Source organism: Eubalaena glacialis, chromosome 3 (assembly GCF_028564815.1).
Source record: "Eubalaena glacialis isolate mEubGla1 chromosome 3, mEubGla1.1.hap2.+ XY, whole genome shotgun sequence".
Taxonomy (NCBI): Eukaryota; Metazoa; Chordata; class Mammalia; order Artiodactyla; family Balaenidae; genus Eubalaena; species Eubalaena glacialis.
Window position 1 is genome coordinate 87147338 of NC_083718.1, and position 16911 is coordinate 87164248.

Here is a 16911-nt window from a genome sequence, read left to right on the forward strand (position 1 = left end):
GTCTGGGGCTCCCCACACTTCCCCACCATTACTCCTCCCATTCCTTCCAACTTTATTTTTAGCTGCCAGTGGGAGGGGGCAGGATGGGAGGGAAAGTACAGAAAACAGAGAAGGAGAGGGACAGAGGCACAGAGGACTTCTCACGCAGACAGAACATCCAGACATGGAGTTCCCCCTCATCCCCCACCTGTTCTTGCCCCTGATGTTCCTGACAGGTGAGGGAGGTTAACTTCTTGGTTTCTGGTGGGAACGGAAGACATATGGATTGTTTAGCATTGGGATCTTTACGGTTAAAATTCTTTGGGAGTTAGGTTAAGAGGTTAACCGATTCTATGTTTCGTGTGTGTGTGTGTGTGTGTGTGTGTGCGCGTGTACACGTGCGCATGGGTTTGCATTCTTTTGCCCACACATATGACTGCCTGGCAAGGGCTGAAGCTGTCCAGGCCTTGTGTGATATTTGTGTCCAATTAAATAAAACTTTGTCCTAAGCCCTGGAGGAGTGAGGCAACCAAAAAGAAACATGATGTGAACTTCCACATGGCTAGTCTGATTACTATTATCCCCCTCCCTACTTCTCCCTGCCCTTGGTGGTCTCTGGGTTCCTGAGACATAACTGACTAACTGTGTGGTCAGAACTCTGGTTTTATCTAACCAATGAGCTACAGTTCCTGGTCACACAGCCTTGCCAGTTTCCTGGATGCAAAAAGGCTCACATACAAAACACTTTTCTGAAAATGAGCATGGTTTGAGACAGAGCTATAGCCATTGGTGAAAGTGGTGGTGGGGTGGCCTGAGAGGGGGTTACTTGAAGGAACAAGTCACGGGGAAAGAACCATGGGAGGGACAAGAGGCCTGGAATTTTTCCTCATCAGTGCCCTGTAATCTTCGTTTCCTAAAATACCAGCTCTGATTTTAAACAGATTGGGGTTGGGAGGGAAGAGTCAGCAAGAACATGATTGAGGGGGTCTTTAGAGTGGGCTGAGAGTTAAGGAAGAAATGCAAGTAAGCAGGGGGCAGTTGCGAGGGGGGATGAATTAGAAAGGAAGTGGATCGTGAGAAACTTTGGGAGTGATGGGACCCTTGGAAAGGATGTATGGCAAACCTTGCATGTAGGCAGGCAAGTGGCTCCACCCAGTTAATTACCACTGAGGTTTCCAGGGCTGGAATTAGCCAGAGACCTAGACATTGGAGAAAGAGAGTGAGAGTGTAACAGTGATACTGGGAGTCAAGAAGAGACAAGAAGAGAAGAAGAGACCCAGACATGCAGTGTTCACTAACCTCTTGTTTTCCCTATGGTCCTGGGTTTGGGGAGAATTTGTAAGGAATAGTTGTTCTGGGGCTGCAGAAAGGCCTTCTCCCTCTTTTGACCCTCACAGCTTGGAGAGGAGGATGTGTAGGAGGAATGATGTAGAAAAGAGGAACTTGACCCTTCCAGACATGTCTGTAAATGAAATTTGGGGGATAGGAATGGAAATACATCTGTGCAACAGCATGGCAGAGGGCCACAGGTTAGACATCTGGACCCAAACACAGGAAGAAAATCATCCTTGCTTGGAGTACATGACATTCACAGAGTCCAGGGCAGCTTATGAGTAAGAAGAAGGGAGATAGGCTGAGATCAAAAAGTTCCCTTCACGGTTTCTCTCTGGTTGTACCTCTGGGCATTCATTAGGCTCTCTGGCTGATTCCTGCTAACCTTATGATCCTGGCCCCCCAGGTCTCTGCTCTCCCTTTAACCTGGACGTGCATCACCCACGCCTATTTCCAGGGCCACCAGAGGCTGAATTTGGATACAGTGTCTTACAACATGTTGGGGGTGGACGCCGATGGTGAGGAGGAAACCAGAGGGCCGTGGGATTGGGACTGTGATAGAGCTGTTAAAGGGGAGGCAAGGTAGATGGAAATATAAACTAATCTGTTCTTTGGAAATGGCTGGGGCTCTAGACTTGCCATCACCATGCCCTTTTCCTCTGGCCTATCTCAGGTGTCATATTTACGCTATGCTTGTATTCATTTCCTCCTCCCAGGATTTTGGTGGGTGCCCCCTGGGATGGGCCTTCAGGTGACCGAAGGGGAGATGTTTATCGCTGCCCTGTAGGGGGCTCCCACAATGCCCCATGTGCCAAGGGCCACTTGGGTAAGAAGACTCCTCACTCTTCCACTCCTAACCCCTAATCTTGATACACTAGTAGCTTTGACCCCTTACACCTCACTTTTTTTTTTTTAAATTTTTTTGGAGCATAGTTGATTTACAATGTTGTGTTAGTTTCAGGTGTACAGCAAAGTGATTCAGTTATACATATACATATATGCATTTTTTTCAGATTCTTTTCCCATATAGGTTATTATAGAATACTGAGTAGAGTTCCCTGTGCTATACAGTAGGTCCTTGTTGATTATCTATTTTATATATAGTAGTGTGTGTATGTTAATCCCAAGCTCCTAATTTATCCCTCCCCCCTCCACGTTTCCCCTTCGGTAGCCGTAAGTTTGTTTTCAAAATCTGTGAGTCTGTTTCTGTTTTGTAAATAAGTTCATAGATAACATTTTAAAAAAAATTAGATTCCACATATGAGTGATATCACACCTTACTTCTTTACCTCCATATCCCACGTACTCCTCTTCCTGACTTGATCCGGACCTCTTCTCATCCTCTTCCAAAATCACCCTGAACTCAATCACCCCATCTGTGACCCCATGATCTCATGCTCTTCCACTCCACTCCAACCAGGTGACTATCCACTGGGAAATTCATCTCATCCTGCTGTGAATATGCACCTGGGGATGTCTCTACTGGAGACAGTTGGTGATGGGGGATTCCTGGTAAGCTAAGGAAAGGGTGGTGGCGGGGTCTGTGAAGGTTTGTGGTAGAGAAAAGGGCAGTATGATAAGGGAAACTGGTCTATGTGGAGGGGTCAAGGAGTTAAAAACCCTAGAAAGCAAGGAGGGGGGTCTTGGGGAGTGGTCTCAATACCTCTTTTGACAAAGAGCATGTTCTGAGGGTGCCCTCCCAAGCCTGGGAGTAACTGTTTCCTCTACCCATCCCCAGGTTTGTGCCCCTCTCTGGTCTCGTGCTTGTGGCTCATCTGTCTTCAGTTCTGGGATATGTGCCCGTGTAGATGCTTCGTTCCAGCCCCAGGGAAGCCTGGCACCCACTGTACAACGTGAGCCAGGAGAAGGGCCTGAGGACTCAGTCCCTAGAACGGGGTGCAGGGTGGGAAAAAGATGGGGCCACAGGGTATGATGCTTGACAGGGGAACTGCATGGCTTATCCTCACTGCTACCTAACATGTCCGCAAAAGCTCCATGTTTCCTAACAGATGAGAATTCAGACTCTTTACCAGGTCGTCAAGACTCCATGAACTGATTTAATCAACTTCAAAAACTCAACTCTCACTACATCCCTTCATACCCTGCACCTTGGCTATGGCCTTCACCTCACCATTCTCCTATGTGTCATCTATTTTTATACCTCCATCTCTTTTCGTTTAAAGTGTTCTCCACCCAAATGCCTTCCTGTTTAGTCTCCTCGCCTCAAACATCTCCAGTCTTCAGTATCTTCTCAGTCGCTGCCTCCTTTGATTCTCCACCATCAGAACTGACCCTCTTTTTTTCTCTCACATCATAGAGTGGTGCTATGTTTCTACTAGCGCTTAATTCCTTCTTTGTTTTTTTAGTCAATTGTGTATATGCCCATCTTCTCTTTTATTCATTTTTATATTTACCCAGGACCTGGCACGCTACCTTCCTTATATGTAAGAAGTGCCTAATAAATGTTTGAATTAAATGTGCCCTCCTGTGACCTCTTCCCTTGTTGCCCCCATGCCCAATGTCCTTTACCCCTCTGTTCCCCATCACCATACCCCTCCTCCTAGGCTGCCCCACATACATGGATGTCGTCATTGTGTTGGATGGCTCCAACAGCATCTACCCCTGGTCTGAAGTTCAGACCTTCCTGCGAAGACTAGTAGGGAGATTATTTATTGACCCGGAGCAGATACAGGTAAGAGAAGGCAACATGGATGGGCTTGAAGGGGAGAGACAGGGAGAGAGGAGATAAATGTAGGTAGCATCTTCAGTAGTATCCAGGTGCTCGTCTCCCCTCCCTCGCATACCTTCTCCACCCCCCACCCCCATACACACACTCCATTAGAGTGCACACTTTATTCTCAGGTGGGACTGGTACAGTATGGGGAGAGCTCTGTACATGAGTGGTCCCTGGGAGATTTCCGAACCAAAGAAGAAGTGGTGAGAGCAGCAAGGAACCTGAGCCGGCGGGAGGGACGAGAAACAAAGACTGCTCAAGCAATACTGATGGCCTGGTGAGGCACTGGGAAGGGGGGTGTGGGAAGCCAGAAGGGTTAGGGGAGGCTTTGGAGTGCAGTGTGTACATCCCAAGATGTCTTGCCAGCTTATCTTTGTTTGCACACTAATGTAGGTGGGGGAAGGCTAAATTGGCTGTCATTGCACTCATTGCATTTCTACAAATTGTCTGTATCTGTGTCTCTCCATGTTTCTGCTTTATTTATCTCTGCAGACAGAATTCTCTCTGTCTATATACCTCCACTCCCACTTTGCTCTTGGCCCTCGGGTTTTCCACCACTCATGTCCTAGCCTATTTTCCAAACGTGACAAAACTCATCTCTGGGAAGACTCCCCTGACCTGACCATTCTCCTTTATTCTACGTTCCCTTAATATTTGTCCTCCTAAATACAATATTTGCTGAATGAATCTATGAGTGAATGGATTTTATACTTACTTACATTGATGATATGCTGCTCTATATGTTCTATGACATTCAGACATTTGAGCCCTTACTGTGTGCCAGTCTCTGCGCTAGACATTTGGGGAGATGGGCTAAAAGGCAAGAGGCCTGACCTCGGTGAACTGCTGACAGTGTTAAGTACTGTGTGTATGTGTATCTATCTGCACACATCTGATCACACCTCACTCCTTTCTCTCTCTTCTCAGCACAGAAGGATTCAGTCAGTCCCATGGGGGCCGACCAGAGGCTGCCAGGCTACTGGTGGTTGTCACTGATGGAGAGTCACATGATGGAGAGGAACTTCCTACAGCACTAAAAGCCTGTGAAGCTGGAAGAGTGACACGCTATGGGATTGCGGTGAGAACAGCTCTGGATCTGGAAGGATAGAAGGGATTGGGGAGGGTGACACTGAGGACTGGGAACTTAAGGAAAACGGGCATTGACCACTTCCCAGACATCAGCCATATTCCATTTCTTCTCTTTAGTTGGCTGTGTCCTGTACAGCTCTACCGTCTCACAGCACACAGCTAGCAGACCCCACCTTTATCTCCTGACCCCAGGTCCTTGGTCACTACCTCCGGCGGCAGCGAGACCCCAGCTCTTTCCTGCAGGAAATCAGAGCTATTGCCAGTGATCCAGACGAGAGATTCTTCTTCAATGTCACAGATGAAGCAGCACTGACTGACATTGTGGATGCATTAGGGGACCGGATTTTTGGCCTTGAGGGTAATGATTACCCTGGAGAAACAGAGGACAGGGTAGGGGGAGTTCTGGGGTATAGGTGGGCTTCTGGAATAAGTTCAGAAGGTCAAAGGGGAAACTGTCTTCCCTTATATTGCCTCATGATGTTTTCTCACACTCAAGGGTCCCACGGAGAAAATGAAAGCTCCTTTGGGCTGGAAATGTCTCAGATTGGTTTCTCTACTCATCGGCTAAAGGTTGGACAGACTCTGACCCCTCTCAACATCTGACTCCTTCCAGCCTCTAACTCAGACAGCTTCAACCCCAGGGCTCTTCTAGATTCCTCCTTTATACAATGTCCATGCTGACCTTCCCATACCTCACCAACTGACCCCAGCATGCCCTCAGTGACCCTCTCACTCCTGGAGAGCTTTTTCTTCTTATTCCCCACTGTCTTTTCAGCGACCCCATCTGGTTCTGCCCTACAGGATGGGATTCTCTTCGGGATGGTAGGGGCTTATGACTGGGGGGGCTCAGTGTTATGGCTTGAAGAAGGTCGCCGCCTCTTCCCGCCACGGACGGCCCTGGAAGATGAGTTCCCCCCTGCATTGCAGAACCATGCAGCCTACCTGGGTGAGTAGCAGAGAGCTGCAAAGGATTAGACGGTGGAGGGGGAAAAATGCTTCCTCAGTTGGGGGTGGGATGGGGGGTATAAGGTACTCACTCTTAACTCATGCAGTTTCTCACTGATCTCGTGCTACCTTCCTTTGGGACCCCCTTCTGTGCCTTCAGGGAAACCTCCTACTCTGACCCCATCTTCTTTCCCTTTCACCCCCGATTCCTTGTCCACTTCTAGGTTACTCTGTTTCCTCCATGCTTTTGCGGGGTGGACGCCGCCTCTTTCTCTCAGGAGCTCCTCGGTTTAGACATCGAGGAAAGGTCATCGCCTTCCAGCTTAAGAAAGATGGGGCTGTGAGGGTCGCCCAGAGCCTCCAGGGGGAGCAGGTAGGGCAACCAAGGGAGGGTGAGACCCTTGGCTCCTGAGGGACCTTCAGGCTGTGGGAGAAGAGAGTGAAGGGACAAGAGAGGGGCCTTAAAAGTCTGTGTTGAATTCTGGTTGGCAGAGTCTGTCAGGGATGTGAGGACCAGATTGGCAGGTGCTTCCCACTTGTCCATAATCTTGCCTTCCCTTTCCTCTGGGGTCACCACTACCCACCGCTCTCCAGATTGGCTCGTACTTTGGCAGTGAGCTCTGCCCATTGGATATGGATGGGGATGGAACAACTGATGTCTTGCTTGTGGCTGCCCCCATGTTCCTGGGGCCCCAGAACAAGGAGACAGGACGTGTTTATGTGTATCTGGTGGGCCAGGTGAGACTTGCTGGGATACCCTAGAACTTGTCTGTGGGGGGCAAAGGGAAGGAGGGAAGGCACACACATTTGAGGGCTGGCCGAGAGGTCGGGACTGTCAAATCAGCATCTTCTGTCTTCTCCTCACCTCCACCAGCAGTCCTTGCTGACACTCCAGGGAACACTTCAGCCAGAACCCCCGCAGGATGCTCGGTTTGGCTTTGCCATGGCTGCCCTTCCTGATCTGAACCAAGATGGTTTTGCTGATGTGGCTATGGGAGCGCCCCTGGAGGATGGGCACCGTGGAGCACTGTACCTCTATCACGGGACCCAGAGTGGAGTCAAGCCCCGTCCTGCCCAGGTCAGGAGTGCCCCGACGAGGCAGGGGCATGGTGGGAGGAAGGGGAAGGGAGGTGCACCCTTTGGTTATCATTGCTCCCCTGGGCTTGAGACCCAAACTGAACAAGTGCCTTTTTTATCAGTAGTCAAAAAGGTGAGGCGGTGGGGTAGGAAACATGTTGCTGTACTAGGGACTCCTGAACACAGGCAAGTTTCTCTCATTCCTCCTCATGCCTGAGGGGAGAATTAGAAAAAGCCAGGTGGGAGGCCTGGGAAACCAGTTGTGTGAGTCTCTGCTCAGTCTCTCCCCTCTCCCTCTCAGCGGATTGCTGCTGTCTCCATGCCACAGGCCCTCAGCTACTTTGGCCGAAGTGTGGATGGCCGGTTAGATCTGGATGGAGATGACCTGGTAGATGTTGCTGTGGGTGCCCAAGGGGCAGCCATCCTGCTCAGGTGAGCGGCCCCAGCTCAGGTAGCAGTAGACAGCATGGCATAGCTGTTAAAAGCAAGGGCTTTGGAGTCACAAACTTACATTTGGCTTTCTTGATCAACTTACTCTATGCCTCCATTTCCTAGTTCATAAAATGGGAATAATAATAGTACCTGCCTTAGAGGTTTGTTGTGAGGATTAAATGCGATGATCTGTGAAAAGATCTAAACACAGTGCCTAGAACACGGCAAGTGCTGATTAAATGTTAGCTATTGGGACTTGCCTGGTGGTGCAGTGGTTAAGAATCCGCCTGCCAATGCAGGGGACACGGGTTCAAGCCCTGGTCTGGGAAGATCCCACATGCCGCGGAGCAACTAAGCCCGTGCGCCACAACTACTGAGCCCGCGTACCACAACTACTGAAACCCACACACCTAGAGCCCATGCTCCGCAATGGGAGAGGCCACCGCAATGAGAAGCCCATGCACCAAGGCCAAGAGTAGCCCCTGCTTGCCGCAGCTAGAGAGAAAGCCCACACGCAGCAGCGAAGACCCAGGCAGCCAAAAATAAAAATAAATTAATTTTTTAAAAATGTTAGCTATTATCTTACTTCTGTCAGAAGGTTCAGGGGAGGCGGACACATGTGTCCCCTAGCTCCTTATTCTTTCCTTGGACCTCAGGGAGGCAAACACTGGGGACTGCCTTTCTCAAAGGGCTTTCTTCCCTCTGCTAGACTATCTTTCCCACCCTGTTCCCAGCTCCCGGCCCATTGTCCACCTGGCCCCTTCACTGGATGTGACCCCGCCGGCCATCAGTGTGGTTCAGAGGGACTGCAAGCGACGCAGCCAGGAGGCAGCCTGCCTGTCCGCAGCCCTTTGCTTCCAAGTGACCTCCCGCACTCCCGGCCGCTGGGATCGCCAATTCCGTGAGTGACTAGAGTGCATGCTAGGCAGCTCTCAACCCCTTGCCTGCCATGGTCTTGGGACCCTTCTCCACCTGCACTCTTGCCTGCCCCATTCAGATGTGCGGTTCATAGCATCGCTGGATGAGTGGACAGCTGGGGCCCGTGCAGCGTTTGACGGCTCTGGCCAGAGGCTGCCCCCTCGGCGGCTCCGGCTCAGTGTGGGGACTATCACTTGTGAGCCGCTGCACTTCCATGTGCTGGTGAGGAGGGGGCAGGAACTGCTTTGCATCAGGGCCTGGGAGTGAGAAGAAGGCTGGATCAGAGGGAGGACTTTCTGCTGGATCGGCAAGAAAGCCAGAGTCAGGAGTGTGAGAAAGATCAGACTGTGGAGTCAGGCTGATCTGGGTTTGAATCCTGCTCTGCCGTTTACCACCTGTGAATTCTGGCAAGTCATATAACCTGCAAACCTTAGTTTCCTTGCCTGAAAAGGGAGGGATAATAATAACAACTACAAAATAGGAGTTAGCTGTCTTAGAATTAAATGTAATAGTATTGATAAAACCTTAGGACAGTGCCCAGCACACAGAAAGTGCTCAGTAAATGATCGCCATAATTATCACATTCTGCTAGGATTCCTGGGTCGTGTCCCTAATCCTGGCTCCCCATGATCCTTGACTCTGGTTTCTCTCAGGATACATCAGATTACCTCCGGCCAGTGGCCTTGACTGTGACCTTTGCTTTGGACAACACCACAAAGCCAGGGCCTGTGCTGGATGAGGGCTCACCCACCTCCATACGAAAGCTGGTCAGAAGTGCCAAGCCCTGCCCTGCCCTGGGTCCCAACACTGCCCTTCTCAGTGAATTCAAGAGAAAGGGGAGGGAGGAGACATGAGATCACAGTGAAATCTAACTTGGGCACCCACTCTTTTCACTTTTCCCTCAATCCCATTCCTTTCTCCCACGCCTTCCTCTCAGCCCTCAGCCCCTTCTCTCTCCTCTAGGTCCCCTTCTCGAAGGACTGTGGCCCTGACAATGAATGTGTCACAGATCTGGTACTTCGAGCTAATATGGACATCAGAGGCTCCAGGTGGGATGGACATGAATTGACCAAACGGGGGTGACCCGAGACAGATCAGAAGGGACTTGAAGGGAGATGGAGGGTTGTTTCTTGCCCAGGAAGACAGAAGCGAGGCTTCTGGCGCTCCTTCAACTCTGGGCTCTCTTTTATCCACGACTCCTAGGAAGGACCCATTCGTGGCTCGAGGTGGTCGGCGGAAAGTGCTGGTGTCAGCAACTCTGGAGAACAGGAAGGAAAATGCCTACAACACTAGCCTGAGTCTCAGCTTCTCCAGAAACCTTCACCTGTCCAGTTTTACTCCTCAGGTGCCCTGGGGGGAGGGAATTTGGGAGGAGTCAGGGAAGGAGGAGGACGATTGGGGTATTGGCTGTGAGGGGCCCTAGGGAAAGGCTGTGTTTAGAGGCTGCAGGCAGGAGGGCAGTTGCAGCCCCACCTTAGCCTCCACCCCCCTTCCTCTGCTCTCAGGGGGACGGCCCAGCAAAGGTGGAGTGTGCAGCCCCTTCCCCTCATGCCCGCCTCTGCAGCGTGGGGCATCCTGTCTTCCAGGCTGGAGCCAAGGTGAGTTGGGGCCCAGGATGAGAAAGGGCCTCTGAGAGATCAGGGGCTGGAATCTGCGGGGCCTGGGAGTTTAGGAAAGGAGGCACACAAGGGCTCCTGTTCCTCTGTAGTTGTCCCATGAGGAGAAATCTACCATGTCCCTCTCCCCCAGGTGACCTTTCTGCTAGAGTTTGAGTTTAGCTGCTCCTTCCTCCTGAGCCAGGTCCTTGTGAGGCTGACTGCCACCAGGTGAGAACAATGGGCATTTCCTCCCAGGCCGCTCCTGTTGGGTCTTGGTGGTGGTGGTGTGTGGGTGGGAGCAGGGGTGGAAACAGCATGACTCCTTTACTCTAGAGAGGGGTGTCTGAGACAGGGCTGGGATGCGAGCCTCTCCCCCTGACCCTACAGCTGTAGCCTGGAGAGAAATGGCACGCTTCATGATAACACAGCCCAGACCTCAGCCTACATCCAGTATGAGCCTCACCTCCTATTCTCTAGGTATGGCTCAGCTCCCCACTGAGACCCCATTCTGACCCCAGACTCATACTCTTTATGTTTCCCCCCTCTCCCTCCATGTGCTTCAGTGTTCCCAAACACCAAACCCTTAGGGCTGCTCTATCTTTTTGCCCTCAATCCCACTCATGCTGAAGCTTCTCTTAAGCATCTTTCTTTCTTAGGTATAGGTATACCTATGCATCCTAGTTGTAGGGCTTTGCTGGGCCCTGGGGGTTGGAGCTGGTGTGATGGGATATGGGGTGTGGCCACAAAGTTTGTACCAAGTCTATGTCATGTCTCATTTCTATCTTCTCTATGTACCCCCATCTCTTTATCCATGTGCTGGCCCTACCTTCCCTGAATCCATGTCTGTGTGCTGACCATGTGCCCCTGTGTCTGTGTCATGGCTGTGACCATGTGCTTCCTGACTTGGTGTCCACGCAGTGAGTCCACTCTGCACCGCTATGAGGTTCACCCATATGGGACCCTCCCAGTGGGCCCTGGCCCTGAATTCAAAACCACTCTTAGGGTGAGAAGCTGGAGGGGCCTTGGCATAAGCAGAGGGAGGGGGAGGAGTTCCTGGGAAAAGGATGGGAGGAGTCCCTCTTAGATTTCAGTGGTATCGAGGGTAAAGAGGAACAGATGAGGAAGGGTCTTTCTCTGTCTCTCACCTCTTCCCATTTCCAATCCTCCTTTTAGGTTCAGAACCTTGGCTGCTATGTGCTCAGTGGCCTCATCATCTCAGCCCTCCTTCCAGCTGTGGCCCATGGGGGCAATTACTTCCTGTCACTGTCTCAAGTCATCACTAACAATGTGAGTCTGGGCTAGGGGCGTATGGAACCCTGCCATCTTGATTTGGTGGACTCACCCAGCTCCCAGCGTCCTGGGTCACTGCTCTCAGGGCTCCTCCCTCTCTGGGGGCGCCTTTCTTTCACATATGTAGCTTCTTTGAGAAGAAAGGAAGGGATCACCCAGGGAAGAACTACAGGAGTGTGGGTGGTGTGCGCCTGCTCAGCCTGGAGTGGCCGGCCTCTCACCATCAAGAGGGTCCCTCAAGTTGGATCTTCCTCTAGGCAAGCTGCACAGTGCAGAACCTGACTGAGCCCCCAGAGCCCCCTGTGCATCCAGAGGAGCTTCAGCACACAAGCTGGCTGGTATGAGTCACAAGAGGGTGAAGAAGGTGTCCAGAGTGGGAATGCAGGGGGGAGCAGTAGAGTTTGGAGCCTTGGGCTGGAGAGTAGAGTGGGGAGTGGGGGATATTTCCACCCCAGCGTCCTGATCTGTCTCTCTCTTCTGGTAGAATGGGAGCAATTCCCGGTGTCAGGTCCTGAGGTGCCACCTTGGGCGACTGGCAAAGGGGACTGAGGTCTCTGTTGGACTACTGAGGCTGGTTCACAATGAATTTTTCCGAAGGGTAAACTTTTCCTTTTCCACTGCTTTCCCCTGCTGCTCCTATCTGGGACCGTAGCATAGGCTTTTCCGGTAGACAGACTCGTGTTCAAGTTCGCGCTTTGCCTCCTACTCACAAAGTTATTTCATTTTTCTAAGTTTCTTTCTCCTCATCTCTAAAATGGGGAAGAAAAGACCTACTTCGTGGGGTTGTTGTAAAGACTAAATGAATAATGAGATGAACTCACTAGAAGCTAGTTACTATTCTTGTATTTTCCTCCATTTATCATCTCTTAGTGTTATATCAATAATCAACCAACATTTATAGGATACCTAAATTCAATCCACCCATCAAATGCCTGCTATATAAAAAGCCCTCTATTAGGTAGACACTGAGAAGAATATCCTCAACATTTAGCACCATGCCTAACTCATTGTAGTGATTTAATACATTTTTATTAAATGAATGAGTAAATAGTTGATATTACATGCAGGGTAAGCATGGAGGGTAGTGGGAAGTGATATTGTATAGTGAAAGAGATCTAGATTATGAAAGTTCTTTAAAGCCGGGAAGATGAAATCGAGCCTAATATGATAGGCAGTCAGGAGTTGTGTGAGTTCCTGAGAAGGGAAATGACCTCTTAATTATAACAGCCGTTTAGTACTAGGGGTTTATATTGTGCTTTCTCGTGTTCCGTATACTTTGAATTACACAAGATCCCTGGGATGTAGGCATCTTTCACGGAAGTTAAGTCTGACAGTTAATCCTTCCCTAAGTCTGGTTCTCTCTTTCTCTCTTTGGTATCCTTTTTTCATTCATTTATTTATTCTTTTAACAAAGATTTATTGAGAAACTGTGCTAGGCACTAGGGACACATAAATTACTAACACACAACCCTTGAAAGACAGAGAAGTAAACAGAATATTATAACCTGATCCAGGGTGATGGGGGTTAGGAGGAAACACTTCCCTACTTCCCAGAGGGGATGACATCTAAAGGAAGGGTAGGAGTTAGCCAAAGAAAGAGGAGTTGAGTGCATTTCAGGTAGAGCAAACAGAGTATACGAAGGGCCATAGGCTTTCCATCTGTTACCCTTCTTTTCTTTCCCCATTGGTCTCCAACCTTTTCCTCTGGTTTTGAATGTCCTGGAAGTTGTGCCCCTCAGCCTCATCTTTGCCATTAGGGTTCTGAGAGCCTTATCACCTGATGATGGCTCACTTTATTTTTTTAAAATTTTTTTTGAATTTTTGAACTTTATTTTATTTATTTTTTTATACAGCAGATTTTTATTAGTTATCCATTTTATACATATATTAGTCAATCCCAATCTCCCAATTCAGATGATGGCTCACTTTAAATGTCTTTCCATTCACAGGCCAAATTCAAGTCTCTGACAGTGGTCAGCACCTTCGAGCTGGGAACTGAGGAGGGCAGTGTCCTACAGCTGACTGAAGCCTCCCGTTGGAGTGAGGTGGGGCTGGAGACTGAGTCTGAGAGCTGTGGAACTAGTAAGGGTGGCAGTGGCCTAAGGGCACCTGTGAGCTTTTTCAGAACAGAGGTGTCTTCGTTAGGCAGCAGTCAGGGAGTCAGAAGTGATAAATCAGAATGGTGGGGTCCCACTGCCTCCATTCCTACCTCAGTCTCTTTCCTTTTAGTCTTCTATTTTGCGGCTGGCTTTGCTACAATGTGGGGTGAGGCTAGCTGGGCAAAAGGGTGCAAATAAAAAACAACTCTCCTTCCTATGCAGAGCCTCCTGGAGGTGATTCAGTCCCGCCCTGTCCTCATCTCCCTGTGGATCCTCATTGGCAGTGTCCTGGGAGGGCTGCTTCTGCTTGCTCTCCTTGTCTTCTGCCTTTGGAAGGTAAGCACTTCTGTTGTGGGGAGTACGGGGCATGGTGCTAATGAATTAAGAAATCCTTGATTATAGCCGGGAGAACTGGATTTGTGCTGGGCAGCTAAGCAGGCTGTGGGTGTCATGCCCAGATCTCCTTCACTGTCCTCCACAAATGTTGGTTGAGTTAAACTAAGCCAAATAAAATAAATTTGAATCTCAGTTTTGGAAGCAGAACAAAATTCAAGACTTCAGATACATCTGAGGGCTGTTGGCCAGGTCCCCAGGCAGGGCATTTGGTGATGACTCTCATCTCTTTCCCTACAGCTTGGCTTCTTTGCCCGTAAGAAAATCCCCGAGGAAGAAAAAAGAGAAGAGAAATTGGAGTAATGAATGTAGAATAAAGCCCTAGAAAGTCCTCCCTGGCAGCTTCTCCAAAAGACTTGCATAACAGCAGAGGTTTGGGGGCTCAGATGGGACATGAAGAAGCCTCTGGACTATCTCCCCAGACCTGCAGCCTGACTTGACCTTTGAGTCATGAGGATGCTGCTGGCAAGAGATGAGGCCTTACCTCAGACGAGAAGGGCTGGCACTACACTCCCACCCCGTGCTTCCCTCCTTACCATCCTGGTTCCAGAGCCAACACTGGGGCCTTAGTGTAGGGCCCTTTTTTCCCCATCCCCAGGAATCAAGAATTTTTTGCCTAGGTCCCTGACTTCTTTCAGTTTCCCTCTACATCCTCCCTCACAATGTGGAAAGGACGAGGGTTATCTTCCTCCATTTCCCACCTCTCACCTTCCTGCCTTCTCCCCACTCCAAAGGAGAGAGCTGACGTTGGCTTGAATGAAGTAAAGTCAACATCTGCTGCTTTCCTGTGGAGTCTGGTGATTCAGAGGGCCGGATGGGGAGAGTCAACAGGAAAAAAGGAGGGAGGAGGAAAAGCCACAAGAGACATTCTGTACAATTTCAAGGAACAGAGAAGCCTTTAGACAGGCAACTGCCATCCCCCTGAAACCTGAGACTTTCGTGGTGCACTCGCCCGCCCTCAGGTGCTGGTGAAACGGAGCTGCCCCAGGCCTGCTGGGCAAGGGTTTCCCAACTCTCCAGCCTTCCCTGGGAGCAAAGCCAGAGCTGGGTGCCTGATTCTCTGGAGCCAGGGGCCCCCACGTGGCTAGAGCTGGAATAACAGAGAAGACTGGATACCCTAGGCAATCCTCTCTCAGGCCTCACACACTCATGAGCCCTCCTTGAAGCCTCCTTATAGAAACTAGAGAGAAGGGAGAGGATTGCTTGATGGTGGGAAACCCTTTCACCTTACTAGATTTGGGAAGCAGCAGCCCCATGGGGTCTGAATTAAGGAAGAAGCTGAAGTAGGTGGCAAGAGGTCTCTGGGAAGCAAGCCCTTACTCACTTGGCACTGTTTATGTAGCACAAATAGCTCCTAGGAAATGTTTCTGGGGCATCTCCAGTCATACCTTGTAGGGCTTCTCTGGTAGAATCAGTTGGACAGCCCTTGCTTGATGTTTACTGGAAATTCTCAAGTTAGTTTCTATCTCTGGACCACCCCACCACCTGACTCCCATTTTTTGGTCATGGCCAGTAAAGACAATTGGATTCTCATTGACAACTGGGTAACATATAGTTCTCTGTAATCAAGACTTTGGACACCAAAATTAGTTACTGGTCTCTAGAGGGCAGCTCTGACAGCCATTTGAAGAATCAGCACCCATTTAGAGCTGAGAAGAGAGGGGACCCGATTGGGCAGTTGACTAGCTGCCACAGACTCTGTCCTCCAGGGCTGTTCTTGAGATCTGGTCACAGTGTTTATTTTGGCATGTCTCTGGCCTTTTGCAGACAGCATTGTCTCTGTTTCCTAGCAGGGTAGACAGTATATCAGATGGTCAGAACAAATAAAGTTCAGTGTCAAATGACTTCTGGCTCTATTTGAGTTCCCTGGGATATAGACTGCTCACAAATGGTGAGAGGTGGAGTCTCGGTTTACCTTGAGACCTTATACAATTGAGTCCCTGGAAGGCAAGGTTATGAAGTATTTGAAATGTTTTCTGTGACTCTCCCACTGGAGATGTGCTCTAGCCTCCTGCAATCCTCACCTACTTAAGTGAGCTTAGAGTGTAAAATGTGTAGGTTTGGTAAACACATAGGCCTATACTGAAATCCCAGGTCTGCCATTTATGAGCTAAGTGGCTTTGGGCAAGTCATAACTACCCTGAGGCTCAGATAAAAGGCTGTGTAGAGCAGTGGTTAAGAATGAAGACAGACTTGGGTTTAAATCTAAGCTCTACCACTTAAATCCTGCTTGACCTTGAACAGATTTAACTTCTCAATGTCTTGACTTTCTTGACTTTAAACTTATTAGGGTTGTGAGGACTAAATGAGATGATTCAAGTAAAGTGAACATATAGTAAGTACTTAATAAATGGTAACTATTTTTATAGTTACCTGGCCTATTAGGCTGGGACAACCATTCTGTGCCATGCTGGTGAGTTATTTTGTGGCAGGAGGCTCCATGGTGGTCCTTAGTACAATTCATATAGGCTATAGTTTGATGAACATTTATGGAGCACAGTTGTTTCTGGGGCAAGGACTGAGGCCATGGTTATGTTGACAGATTTCCCCTCTTTATCCCCAGTCAGCCTGCAAAGGGAGATGGATATCCTTGAGGACTGGTTCATCTAATTCTCTCTCCACATGATTAAAAAAGTACTTTTAATATTTTTCTCCACCTAGAGATCCCTCTCTTCTCTATTCCTCAGCACCAGAACGGGACTTTCTCTAACCTCAACCTATTCTTCAAAAAGCCTGTTACCTCTTTCTTCCTTTGAAGCAGAGCCAGTTTGAGAAGCAACTGTAGAAACACCAGACTGTCCTCAGACACACAGGTGTTGCTTTCTTCTCATCGTTGCTCCTTTGTTCCTTTATTCATTCTTTTGTTCATTCACTCATCAGACATTAAGCACCTAATATGTGCTAGGCAATTTGAATAATATAAAATGCAACTCCTACCATCAAAGAGCCCAGTCTAGTAGGGGAAACAAACATGTAAACAAATAATGGAAAATACAGAGACCTGGTTGCTAGATGACATATCAGT

At 49.3% G+C, this 16911-nt stretch overlaps 1 protein-coding gene across 1 annotated transcript; it reads left to right on the plus strand.

Annotated features, from left to right (window-relative positions):
- Nucleotides 1-121: 121 nt before the first annotated feature.
- Nucleotides 122-15926, plus strand: ITGA10 (integrin subunit alpha 10). The gene is made up of 30 exons (XM_061186074.1): nucleotides 122-215; nucleotides 1718-1829; nucleotides 2028-2137; nucleotides 2732-2823; nucleotides 3050-3164; nucleotides 3876-4003; nucleotides 4174-4322; nucleotides 4973-5123; nucleotides 5327-5492; nucleotides 5631-5704; nucleotides 5936-6080; nucleotides 6304-6452; nucleotides 6674-6817; nucleotides 6954-7157; nucleotides 7458-7588; nucleotides 8323-8489; nucleotides 8586-8728; nucleotides 9160-9273; nucleotides 9470-9555; nucleotides 9710-9851; nucleotides 10012-10104; nucleotides 10256-10332; nucleotides 10492-10581; nucleotides 11023-11107; nucleotides 11278-11391; nucleotides 11652-11732; nucleotides 11879-11992; nucleotides 13344-13439; nucleotides 13716-13829; nucleotides 14127-15926. The coding sequence occupies exons 1-30, from the start codon at nucleotides 164-166 to the stop codon at nucleotides 14187-14189; spliced, it is 3501 nt and encodes a 1166-aa protein (XP_061042057.1). The 5' UTR covers nucleotides 122-163; the 3' UTR covers nucleotides 14190-15926.
- Nucleotides 15927-16911: the final 985 nt, after the last annotated feature.